The following is a 13,359-nucleotide window of genomic DNA, read 5'->3' on the forward strand; positions in this document are numbered from 1 at the left end:
TATAAGTTCGGCAATGTTCGGCTAACCGAGAGTCATGATGTGGTTGGTGGAGATATGCATTACCTCAGCCTCGAACAGAAGAGATATCTTACACAGGCATAGCACGACCGCAACTCGGGTTTTTCGAAAAAATATTGAAATTGCGCCATGAACAACAGAGGGATTTCTTGCGATTTGATAAGTGGCTCCGGACGATGCATATATGTATGCAAAGGACTGCCGGTCCGAGGGACACTTTCTACCCTTCAAGCAGCCCCAAGGCATCAAAAGTCTTTATCACCCAACAATTGAAAAGTAGTTTTTGCCTCACTAACTTGGCATTTGTAAAAATGTCATCTATAGCTCTTCGGTTATCATCACAGAATATGCATACAGAGGCTGTCGAGTCGAAGGATTCTCTATACTATTCAAGCAGCCTCAAAACACCATAGGAGCGGTCTTTATCACTTTCCAAGGATTGAAAATCGTGACTTTTATTCTCACCGAGCTAAGCATCTGAAATCCCATGTAAAGCTGCTGACGATAATTAGGGGAGAAGCATACAGAAGCCGCCGATTCGAAGAACACACTATATTAAACAGCACAAGGATGCCCAAGGCAACCATCACGTTCGGGAAGTCGATTCCGATGACTCTTGCCACACTTGATTTTCAACAATTGAGTCGCTGTCCTTATTTGCTCGATCATGGTCACAAACTATGCCATATAAAGACTGCCGACTCAAACACTAGACTCACAAAACAGCACCAAGACATCAAAGGCGACCACCGCTCTCGGAAATTGATTCCAGTGACTGCTGCCACACTTAGTCCAGACTGCTCAAACTGCTGTCTTCGGTTTCCCGGCAATCATCACGAAAGGTGCATGCAAAGGCTGCTGGCCCCAAAGATTTGTTGTATCTGTAAAAACAATTGTAGACGCAAAAGGTGATCATCGCTCTCCAGTAGTTCAGAACTGCGTCTATAACCAACTCAAACTAATCCATTTGCTTGTCTGTTACTAAACTTCCATCTTCAATCACTCATATATCGTCACAAAACAAGACATATAGAAACTACGGACTAAAAACACGCGTTATGTTCTTCAAACAACTCTCAATCACTCAAGGCTACTATTGATCTCTGAAAAGATAGTCTGCCATCTGGAGTTAGAGAATCGAGAGTTCGCTCTATAGATTTCATTCTTTACTCCTGGTTTCTTATAGATTGCGTGCTTTTCCAAGTTTATATGATTCTGATATGCGGCATCTCAAGCTTAAACAACTCTACGCATCTTACGTGAATTTACCTGCGCTAGTTTCCAATCCAAGTCGCAAAACATAAAACTTTAAACCCCTACAAGACAAAAAAAGATCCTCACTCTCATATTTCACTCTTCAGAGAATTTTGATGTCTCATCGAGGCGCAGTCCATCATCTCATATCTCATACCGGGTAGGCATATTACACGCAGTTCGTAATCATACTTGCCCGCGTCAGCGCCAATGTTAAAGAAAGCAACTCTCGTCAGCCGGACCAGATTAATCCGCTCCGTAGTGTAAACTCTCTTCAGCGCTATCGTGTATAGGATCTCAGTTGTCAGTTGGACAAAATTAGAACAACGACGGATACTAGACTACAAATTATCTAGTCTATGCCTGTTACGAGTCCAAGCTAAGAAGGCTTCCGAAGAAAAAGAAGAAAGAAGAAAAATCTTCAGCATCACGCTTCGATCTCTACGTGGGGGGGGAGGAAGCGCCTTAGCCTTGGAGCTAAGAGTATCATCGTCAGACACGCTTCATCGCTCGCATATCTCGCATCACCACTAATAAAATAGCACCGTACTACTGCCACTGACACCATCGTAGTGCGTCTGTCATGAAGTGGGATGTATGCATCAGGCTGCGATTCCTTCCGACTCGACTCTGCATATGATATTAGTGCTAGTCGACGCGTTCAATTGGCGGAGAGGCATTTCGTTACAACCACACCAACCAAAAGGCAATAGAAGCAAAGAGGCAAAAAAAGGGAGGAAACAAGGCAAAAACAGATTTGCTCGTGGACCGCAAACCTCTCTCTCACCGCTGTTATGACTGCCACCACCAGCCGTCAGAAGGGCTGGTCGGTGTAGATCGCGACGTTACACAATCTCTCAATCTTCAATCACACGCGGACGATTAGCTCACAATCTTGTCTGCTGAGATCATTGTGAGGAATGCTTGCTTTTCGCTACGATCTGAGATCGCAAAAGGTACAATGGGCAGAGACCCCTTGGGAAAGTGGCGTATTTTACCTTGCTTTTGCGTCCTCTCGGTCATGGTGCAGGCGCGCGTCGACGATCCCCCGCAGCAAAGGACGAAAGAAAACTGATAAGAGAGAATCGCTCTTCTTTTCTAGCCAACCAAGGGTCTATCCGTTCCACCACGATGGCGGCCTAGGCAAGCATTCGTGCATTAGCCTGGCAGAAGCATGAAGACGAGATGGGCAGGTATGACGCATGGGCTCGAGTCCAGACGTGCATCTATTCCCAGACTGCGGAGGCTACGAGAGGGCCCTTATCCGCAGCTGTTCGCTTGATGGCGAGTATTTGCCGCTGCCGCTGGTCTCGACGAAGCCTTTGGGGGCGTGCAGCGGTGTGCCAGAAGGGGAGCAGTACGGAGGATAAACGCCGGAGGGTATGGGAAATCGTGAAATGCCGTAGACGTCGACGCTGGAATGTCCACTCTGGAGTCATGTGTCGCTTGGGTCCGCTGGTGATATTTATGGAACAGCCGCTCGTACCGCGCCACGAGCAGATCCCAGGAAATAAACACAGATATGGGCTTTTTTGGCTTGTGAAAGAGGAAAAAAAGATTCCCGGTGTTAGTGTCCGAACCGTGATCGGCGTTCCATTAGCTGACTTGCTTGTCAAAAGGCCGAGACAAGAGACGTTCATGGGTTGAACCGGCTCGTTTAAAGGCATTGTACATCGTAGCAGAGGGCCTAAAGACGTGATGTACGCTTCTTCGATGCCCTTGGATGGATGTAGGCTCTTCTTAGTTTGTCGTATGGGGAAGCTAAAGCAGTGGGGCGCGTTGATCATCTCGTCCATAGAAGGCTCGGAGGGGCAGACCAACGCATCGGTTTAGAAACTTTCGGAGATGGTTCAAGTCCATGTAAGACAAGAAACTTTACTAGTTGTAGCAGTATTCTGTCAAGGCAATCTCTACTGGTTTTGGAGTAGCTGGTAGTGCATGGACTTGGAGTTGACCATCGCCTAGCTATCAAGAGGCTCACCTTGGACGAATATTGGAAAACCCGATCTCCGTCGGCAGTTGAAGGAGAATTCGGGGTCTCTCGGCTGTACGAAGGGTGCTGATCTTGCACAAAACGTATCAGGGTATCAGGGTCCGGTCAAGGATCATCGCTCAGATGCCACATGTAGGTGGTAGCAGTAGCAGTTCATTGCTACCACCGTACTAGGTAGGTACCGCTAATCATTATCACGCCGCTATTTGTGCCGAGTCAATTAGGAGCATGCAAATAGGGTAATAGGGATTGCAGTCGTGCTGAAACTGAGGTGCGTGGACAGAAGGTATATGTGACGTCGAAACATTACCCCAGCCTTTCGGATAGACGACACACTGACATTCTCCGGGGTCATACCGGCGCTCCAGTTTTCGTATGATGGGATGATCCGAAAGCCCACCTCGGGCCTATTGTGTGTACTTGTATGAATGGAGTCAATGAGGAACTGCCAGGGAGAAGAAAAGACGCCATGCGTGCGACGCGAATGATTCGCCAGCGCGCCGCTCGATTATGCTTCCCTCAGCGTGAAGCCAGAAGCGCGGGCTTCAAATTTACGTTTTCACTTCTCATAAACAATCCTGTTTCTATTGGCTGGGCAGCACCACGACCCCCTGGTCAAAAGAAGAAGCACAATATCAAAAGTCGACGAGTGACAGAAAGCATGCTTATCTGAGGCAAGACAAAGCAGCCAAGAGGTGGCTTTGCATAGTGCCAGACTTTGTGCGCAGGGTGGCAAGCTGACGCCTTTCGGGTGTCTCACAATGGCCCAGACTCCGGCTAGGCGCCTGGACGAGCATCGTCGTAACGCGCATTCAGCAGCGTGGAGAGCCGTCCATTTACTCGTTGCGGAAGTCCTCACACCCCATTGAGACTGAGTGGAGGGGGAAGAAGAGGAGGGGAGGACGAAAGAAGGAAGAGAAGAGAGAGGGAAAAAAAAAAAAAACCTGTGCAATGCCTTTGTGCGAGTACGACTGATGGCTGAGCTGAGGCTAAGATGCCCTATCGTCATGGCATGGGCGCCAAGCACATCGCCGTCGCCGTCGCGCAAATCAACTCGAGGCGGTGAGCGCGATTCCAGCCGCCTCAACTGGGCAGCGAGGTGGTGTGGCACGGACTGTGTCCGGCATGCCGTGCATCTCGACGGGACATTGGACGTGAGTGAGGGTGAATGGAGGGGCAAACTAAGAGATTCGCGAACCATGTATGAAATGAATCGCTGCTCAACCGTCGAGCCCTCAGAATAGTCAACCGCCCGTTGGTGCTTCTTAGTCAGTCCAGACACCTCTCGCAGAGTCATGTCAGAGATACCTGAATAGAGCCAGCGCCGATCGCTGATATGGGCGTTCGGCTAAATGTGGAAATGGTATCCCTTTGGAAAGTCGTTTAGAATCGCGGGTTCAAGCCACGGAGTCGAGCTAGCGAGAAGCGGCTGAAAATCATCGCGCGCCATGTCTGAGATGTGTGCTTGGACGGTCACTGTGGCTGTTTCGCTGTTTCCTCCCGGCGACGATAGAGCAGAAGAGAGGCACAAACTGCTAGCACGAAACACCGGATTGTGGGCGGAGGGGTCCTGGACCGCCCATCTTGATCCTCATTTCCGGAACAAGACGCGCAAGGGGTTGCTGGCACAGATGCGTTGGACGCAACTGCCTCTCGCTTCGTCCGAGACGAGACGGCGCTGTCCTTTTGTCTTTTATCAGAAAAAGCGTCTGCTTCAGGTCGATGGTTGGTCGCATCTCATCTTTGCTGCTGGGTGGGGGCACTCGCGATACCCTGGCATCGGAGTGACATCCATGTCTCCCAATCAAACGACGGGGCTACACTGCCGGTGGGGATATGACATAGCCTTTCGAGGCTAGATGCAGATTGCTGTGCAGGCAGAGGCGGGATATGCGAAGGGAGCATCTGCTTTTCTTCCTGCGAGCTTCCAAACAGTAATTTGTGGTGGCATCGATTGAATCCGCTGTGTGTGGGGGAGTTTGTTGGTTACATGTACACGCACCCGCCAGCGAGAGAGAATGAGACGTGCGGCCGGACAGAACAAAGAAAGACGCCGCGTGCCTGACAAGATCGATGCACAGGCACCTGGCGTCTCGATGCGTGCGAGGAGGAGCTGCCGCGCGCAATGCAACATGCTGACCACGGCATCACGGATATCAGAAAGTCTCGTGGGTAGATCATGTCTCTGCCTGTAGTGTGCCTGTGGTGTGCCTGTGGTGTCGCTTCTTCTTTTCTTTCGGGTTTGGCGGCGCATGGCCCGTGACGGGCATGTCATTCGGGAAGGCGGGCGGGGCCAGCAAAACGACCCCTACGTGCGCTAAGTTTAGCGACGTCGAGGCGCTGGTAGTGGCGCTGGAAAAAAGCGGGCGGGCAATTTCCAGGCCCGCCACCTTTTTCATCTCAAGAGCGCGTTGGTGCATATCCCGGTGGGCGTGCGCAACGCCAAAGCGGGTTCGCGAGGCTAGCCTCACACATGCTCGCATCCTTTGCAGCATCCCAGCGCAGCGATCGCGCCTTGACTTGGACCAGCTCGCCTGGCTGCAAGTGTGTGATACATATCGATGGAAGAAGGGAACAAAACCGACTCGGCTTGGACACTCTAGTTGCGAGGCACAAAGCAGGAACAGGCCGGCCCGGCGCGGAGCATTTTTCAACGTCGGATCGAGCGAGGTGCGAAGCGTGGACTGGATGTAGGTACAGAGTACAGAGTACAGAGTACATGGACCAAGCAGAGGGCTGCTGCACAATATGGCGCACACCCCACTGAACCGCTAAGATCTCGTGCGCTCCATCTCCATCTACAACGGCGCTACGGGTGCGTTGAATGCCTACAACTGGCACGTATTGGACTTATACAGCGGACTGTAGAATGATGCTTGACGGGATCGAGGAATCCGCCTGAAAGCCATCATACGTTGGAGTTGTTCGCGCCACGTCACACTTGCAATGACGTCCTGTCTCCTCCAGCGAGATGTGTCAAAACCGCGTTTTATGCCGCAAGTGGACTTCATGTTGCTCGACTCCATCGACTTTATGGGAAAACGGCGCGATTCATGCCATGATCTGTTACAGTCTCTGGGCCATCAGCTGAGGACAAGACTCACGATGCGTCTTATTCCGACTAGAGATGGACAATTTCAGTAGAACCATGCCATCCACCTCCAGCCAACTGCCATTCATGCGGTTCTTTTCTGCTTCGGCCATGGTCAACATCCCACAGGCTTAAGGCGATGGCATGATGCTCTGAATCGGAGCCGTAAGCACGTACGTTTACTGCGGAGTCAGACCCAAGGTCAAGGTCAGTGACGGACGCCGAGGCTGTGAGTAGTATACGGCGCGCGGCTACCGCTGTAACTGTCACTGCCCAATGAGACTTTAGAGATGAATACTTAGTAGCAGATACTTCTTGCAGTGACGGCATTGAGCGCCCGAAATTTTTTATAGCGCTTTGTGGTCTCTAAAATTGTTCATCATGCAAGCATAGACCCTGTCGCATAGTTGCGCCATTGCGGATTCTGCTGGTATTGGTGGCCCGTCCTCGAAAAGCACAGACCGAAAGTTGAGTTTAAGCTGAGGGTCACCGTGGTAACTTGGGATCTCGCCGTGGCAGTGGACGATGGCTGGACAGGCCAGGCACGGGTTCCGCAGCGGCGTGCGACCGAGAAAAGAGACAAATGGATTCATGATTCGCCATGGCCGTTGACAGGGGACAGCCGGCCTGGAGCTATTCGGCGAGCGCATTCCGAGCAATAGCATCTCGTAGCTGCAACCATCCAAATTCCCGATATTCCCACGCGCCCCCTTTGGATCCAGATGCTGGATGGATGGCACGAAACACATGCGTACATGCGTACACAGACGGGCTACATGTGGCGTTGACCGGGCGTCCAGTCAACGGCGACATTGTCTCCTGGAGAGCAGCTGGGCAATGTCTCGCAGCCACCGCGCCGCACCAGTCCCATGACAGAGCGGCACATGTATCTGGGACTTTGCACGACACCACCGGCGGCTGTGAGCAGGGAGTGGCTCTCAGCGATCGCGAGCCTAAAATGGCGATAGAAGGGCGCTGCCCAATCAGCGGCGGCCCTGGTCGGATCTTTCTGCTGGTGTTGCTGGTGTGGCGTGCGAGACACCGCAAGGGAGGCAGCGAATGTTAGGCTGCGCTGGGCAATAGACCCGACCAGAGCACGTAGCTCAGGGAGACGAGACCTCCGCGAGCTGGGGTTTGGGCGGTGGGTGGGCTGTTGTCAGCCGCAGACGGGTCGTGTGCTCTCTGATTTCGCATGGCGGATGGAATTGTAGTTGCGTGGCTTCTAGAAAGCTGCTAGCCATTCTTTGGAAAACAATCGCAGAGAAAACGAGGCGGCATAAAGCATAAACACCAGAGGCATGCCAACGGCGACGATGACGGTGGACAGAGGGTCTCTGGCCGCTCGATTGGCGTGCAGGCTTTGAAACGAGCCCATCACTTCCGTCACTCCGCTGTGTTTTGCGTAGCCAGACCTCGTCATTTATGGGTTGCGCCTCGCTGCAGCCTTCAAGGATGGATCCCTGCTGGCGCCAAAAAGAAAAAACCCCCACATGATGATGGATGGACCCTCCAAACCACCACCACCTTTTGATCTCGGTGATTGGAGACTTTGCGCGCCTCCCTGCTTCTGATATGCACCGAGTTGGATGCTGCGCGCCGCGCTGCTGCAGCGGAGAGGATGCTTCTTCCAGATTCGACCGTTCGTGTGTTTGTGTCTTGGAGACGTCGTTGATGTCTCGAGCTTTTTTTTTTTTTTTTTTTTTTCAGCTTCTTCTTTTTCTTATCTAAACGTTTAATTAGCGTACAACTTTTTTTTTCTGTTTCGTACAAGTCTATCAGGCCTCCGCAGTCCTTGTCCTTTTGGGCTCCATAGATTAGCGCCACTGCCGGGATAGCGGTAGACAGTACTTGGAACATCAATATGAGCAACAGCACTCCATGCTTCGTCTAAAGCGATAAGGCATCGATGTAAACTCGGTGAGAAGGAAAGCAAAGTAGAGAGAAGGGGGAAAAAAATCTGAAAGCACACCGTCAGGCGGAGAGACTCCATCAAGACCAGACGTCGTTCCTGCGACTAACGCTGGATGTCCACTGGTGGACTCACGAAGTCGTCAAGCAAGGAAAACGGCTGCGCAAACCGCTCAACTGGGCCTGCATTCACGCTGGCCGTACGCCGCGACTGATTGGTGAGCGCGGCAACTCGACCTTGGAGCACTTGGTGGCTCCCAATGGCGGGCCAGAGCACCAGGCTTGTAACGGGTACTTGGTGGCCCACCCCCCAGCTAACCCGCGAGATGACCTGTGACCCTCCCCAATCAGCAGGCCTCTGTAGGGCCCTGTCGCCAGGCCCACTGCGCTGTGGCAGGCGCTTTTGTTATTATAGCAGAGCCCTCCAGATCCCAAGACCCCTCCATCTCTGCCTCCGGACCCTTTCCCCTTCGTTTGCTCAACCGCGCAAGGCTTTGCATTTGCAACAGGCAACGCCAGGTCTTGATCGCGAGGCCACGTCAAGAGCAGCAGCAGCCGCAGACGCAGACGCAGACGCAACCGCTCGACGCCTCGCGCAATCTCGAAGCCCGCGTATCTGCCGGCAGATTCGGCTTCGCCCTGCCACGACGACCGGTCCTTGTGTTTCCTTCTCTTCTCCGACCTGCCGCCGAGTCTCGTCGCTGCTTGTATATTCATTCTTCTTCTTGCTGCCGCCGCGAGGCATCGCCCAATTCGCCGCCTCTTCTAGTACCACGGTGAGTCACGACTGCTAGACTATCTGTTATCGCTTCTCTCTGCCTTGCTCTGCTCGATCATGTTTGCCTCTGCCTGTTTTGCCTCTGCCTCCGATAAAAAAAGAGCGAGGGAGAGAGTCACCACCCTCCCCAGTGATTCTCTCCCTCAAACAACTCCTCAGGCCAAAAACGCTGCCTATTGTCCAACCACCACCACCTGCCTCGTACAAACCCCCGTTTTCTTCCTCGTCTTCTTTGCTTTTCTTTTCTCTTTTTTCTTGCCTTCGCGTACGACTTCCTTCTTGGCACCGTCTTGGCTGTCATCGTGTGTTTCGTTGCAGCCAGTTAGCAGTAACCCTGGCGATAACCACTTCTCGCATGCCCTGGTTGGTGTCTTCCTTCGGGTGCTGCGTCCCCTTTCTGTCCTCTGTGACGGCTGGATGCTAGTGAGGCCTCTTTGCGTCCATGACTTTGGACAGGAAACGGGCGTGCTGATAAGGCAATCGCCTCTTCTACCGTTGCTTTATCAGCAGATGCCATAGTTTGTTCGTGCTTCTGTGAAAGTCTCCTGTCTCGGCATCTGTTGAATCCCGCCCCCCCTCCCTCCGGTGTTACATCCTGGATGTACGCATAATTCTTCTTTAAACGTCCTTCTCTCCCCTCATTCCATTATGTTCCGCTGCACTACTTAAATGCCTTTTTTTTTCGCTTCTTCATCGCTAACGAATGGTTATATAGTGTAGCTTAGGTTGCACATCTAGGGCCTTATTTTTTCCCCTCGAAAAAGAGAGAGAAAGTGAATTAAACGCCGAGGACTTTACAGCATTAGACTCCTCTGGATCAGGTGCTCACGCGCTCTTCTGCCGTTCCTTAATCGCCGATATACATATAAATACAACCTATTCTTCAACCTCCATGCCTATATGATCCTGAAAACTTCAGAAATGGATTCAGAAGACGGAGGATTATTCATCAAGGTATATTCGCTTCCCTCGCAAACTTGCTGCTGATGGGAGAGCATGTTTAAAGTATGCTAACTTGGAGAACAGCAACTTGCTGCCTTTGTGCGCACTCACGAAAAGGCTCTTGCCAATGCTCTGCAATTCCAGCGCCGCGAGGTGCGCCATCGAGCCACGCAAAGCACGAGCTCTGCCACGCTTTCGCAGTCTCCGACATTTCCCGATCGTCCTGCGACCGCTGTGTCTACTGGCAGTTCGCTGGCCGCTGCCCTATCTCTCGGACCCCTCAACTTCACTTCTCACAATGTCAAGTCTGCAAAGCTGGCTCTGACTCCCCACCATCTCTTCTATCTCCTCTCTCGCTTCGAAGAGTTGGGTATCAATGTGGGCCCCATGAAAGTTCGCTTAGAAGATCTTCACGACAGCTCGTCGTCTGCCAATTACGTATCATTTCTAAGCAATACCCAGCGTTCCAGAAGCCATAGCTCAGATGTTGGCTCAATACACTCCGTCACGAGCATCCGGAGCGTCATGTCTGGCATGTCTGCCTTGTGGACAAGCTTCAGCATCGGTGCCAGCATATCTGCTGCCCGGACGGAGCGTCAAAAGGCGGCCTTGGAGGCGGACATGAAATACTTGTATTCTGCCTTCACCAAGATCCCATGCCTTCGGCTGGCTCCCGATTGGCGTGCTCGCCTAATCAAGGGCTACGAAGAGTTTCCTTTCGACTCTGCAGTTCCTCTCTACATTTTCAAAAATGTCCAGGCGCTGGAAGTGAGCAACATTGATTTCCGTCAATTCTTTGGCTGGGACCGCATGGCCGACCAGCTCCGCTCGCTTACGGTTAAGCATGCGGGGATAGAAGATCCCTCCGATATCTTGATTGACATCGTCTTGGATGACATGGACAAGAGACGCCGCAGAACATCCAAATCTCAAACTTCACCGTCAATACCAAGCTGGAACGGGAGCCACAGTCCGCGAAAGAGCCCACCCATGTCAGGGCGTGAGTTTTCGCGGTCAGTGTCCGTCCCTAGCTCCGTCCCTGGCTCAATGCCCGGCTCACCCGACCCTCGAGCCTCTCTCGGCGAGCTTCGTGTCGGCTCCATGGGCGAGGCTGCTGTCGAAGACGGTAACACATCCGATGGCTCTGCCCGTACCTTGCGGAGACAGTCTACGGATGATCTACCGCAGTCTCTCAACAAGGACTCTCGACCAAGAAGCCATTCTCCGTCACGCCCGGCCAGCTCTCGTAACCACCACATTCGATCCCAGCAGCAGAGAATTAGGCGTTCTGGATCTGGAAGTTCCAACTCCAGCCTATCTGACTCCTGGTATCACCACCACTCGAGGGGCAGCTCTGGGAACCTCTTGGGAGCCACCATTCTTCCCCCATCAAAATGGCGCTTTCTGAGGCACCTCAGCTTAGCGGATAACCCCATGACCTCAATTCCCGCATCCAGCTTGGCCCCTCTGTCCAACACCCTCTTCTCCCTCGACTTGTCGTCCAACCTCTTCAGCCAAATTCCGGACAGTCTTTCCACTCTCACTGCTCTCCGTGCCTTGAACTTGTCGCATTGCATGATTGACTCTCTGCATTCTCTGACCCGAAACCCTCTGCCAGCCATTACCGCTCTCAATCTGCGAGCCAATAGACTCCAATCTCTTGCAGGCATCGAGAAGCTGTATCCCTTGGAACGGCTGGACCTTAGAGATAACCGGCTCACAGACCCCAAGGAGCTTGCACGCTTGACCGGAATCCCGGAGATTCGTGAAATCTGGGTCGAGGGCAACCCCTTCACCCGCACGCACAAAGATTACCGTGTGACCATTTTCAATTTGTTTCGCCTGACACCGGGATATACCGAAGATATTGTCATTGATGGAAGCGGACCTAGCTCTTCCGAGAAGCGAATCCTCGCTGACCGAGCTCCAATTCCCGAGTCGGTTCCGGTTGTAAAGCCGATTGTGACTGAGGTGCGAGGTGTCGATGTAAGCAAGCCCGGCGTTTACGCCGCTGCTAGAGAGACCACTGTCCTGCGCAAGGAGAGGCCGGTTCCCAAGGCTGTTGCCAGCGAAAGCAACACAAGCTCGACGCGGCGTCGCAGAAATACAAAACGACGCATCGTCGATCTCTCAACCAGTGACAAGATTCCACAGCCTTCGCCGATCGACGTGCAAAGCCTCAGATTCCCGATCGAATCGCCTTCAGCCGCTGTCAACTCTATGGATTTCAATTACAGAGCTTCGCACGCATCCAGCACCCCGGCTTCGCCTCCTGATGCATATGCAAAACTCACCGAGTATGACGCCACCCCTTTCTCCATAGAGAATGCGCATGCGGATTTTTCATTTAGTGCGGGCAATATCCAGCCGCAAGATTGGGACTCCAACGGCGAGATTTATCGCCGCAAAATAGAGGCTCTACGTGACAAGGTTGGCGATGGCTATCTTAGCGTGCTGAGCGAGGAGAGCTGGGATGCCAACAATGTCTATGGCTCAGCAAGCATCCCTTCTTCGACTGCTGCGCTCCTGGCGGCTCATACCCCCACTCATCACGCACCGCCCATGCAAGCCATTCACGGAGGCCACTCATGATAACTTAGTTGAGCGTTCTGAGTTTTTTCTTTCAAGCCTAGCATCCTAGGCTAACATCCATTTCTGAATGATACCCACAATACCAATATCCTTTTTTCACGTCTTTATATAGGATTTTTGTCCCAACTCTACTTCTCAACCCTACATTCCTGCTTTTCTCCGCAACTAGCTGTGAAAACAATAAGGCAACACAAGCAAATCAACCTGCGCTACCCTTTGCTTCATCTGTCTATTTATTCAACTTCTTTTTTTCTCCTTTCTTTTTTCTTTTCTTCTTTCCAGATGCAGGGTTTTGATTGGTATATTTTGGTTTTCTCTCTTTTATGTACGGAGCATAGCGGATGAGGCGTCACGGCAAGAAACGACGATGGTAGTCGCTGTTTGAGTTTTATTTGAAACTCTTGCTTTTCTTTTTTCCCTCAATGATGTTTATTCTGGTTTTTCGGATGGTTGTCTCAAACATTGATGTTCAGAGGCTGGCAAGGAATCAAAAAAAGTGGCTTATCACGTACGAATGTTGCATGACTTTTTCTTTTTGGCATGAGTTTTCTTCTTTTGTCTTGAACTAAGAGCAAACCTGTCTTTCTGCTCAGCTTGGAAACGGCGTTACGACGACGAGGGGGCAGGCTTGCGCGTGTCTCTCACGCACTCTCCTGTAGCTTTTGGGGTGGCGCTCTATTGCTTTGAAAGATATGCTTGAGCGTCGCAAGTGTCGAGATGGGTACATCATAAGCTAGGACTACGGATAGATAGATTGATGAGTGTTGATGGAAGAATGATAAA

The 13,359-nt window shown here is 51.8% G+C and overlaps 1 protein-coding gene across 1 annotated transcript; it reads left to right on the plus strand.

Annotated features, from left to right (window-relative positions):
* Window positions 1-9,942: 9,942 nt before the first annotated feature.
* Window positions 9,943-12,576, plus strand: TGAM01_v210645 (hypothetical protein; the record flags this gene model as incomplete). Its single annotated transcript, XM_018810169.2, has 2 exons — window positions 9,943-9,996; window positions 10,069-12,576. The coding sequence occupies 2 exons, from the start codon at window positions 9,943-9,945 to the stop codon at window positions 12,574-12,576; spliced, it is 2,562 nt and encodes an 853-aa protein (XP_018656602.2).
* Between the last annotated feature and the right edge of the window lie 783 nt (window positions 12,577-13,359).

Source organism: Trichoderma gamsii (genome assembly GCF_001481775.2).
Source record: "Trichoderma gamsii strain T6085 chromosome Unknown Scaffold_68.2, whole genome shotgun sequence".
Lineage (NCBI taxonomy): Eukaryota > Fungi > Ascomycota > Sordariomycetes > Hypocreales > Hypocreaceae > Trichoderma > Trichoderma gamsii.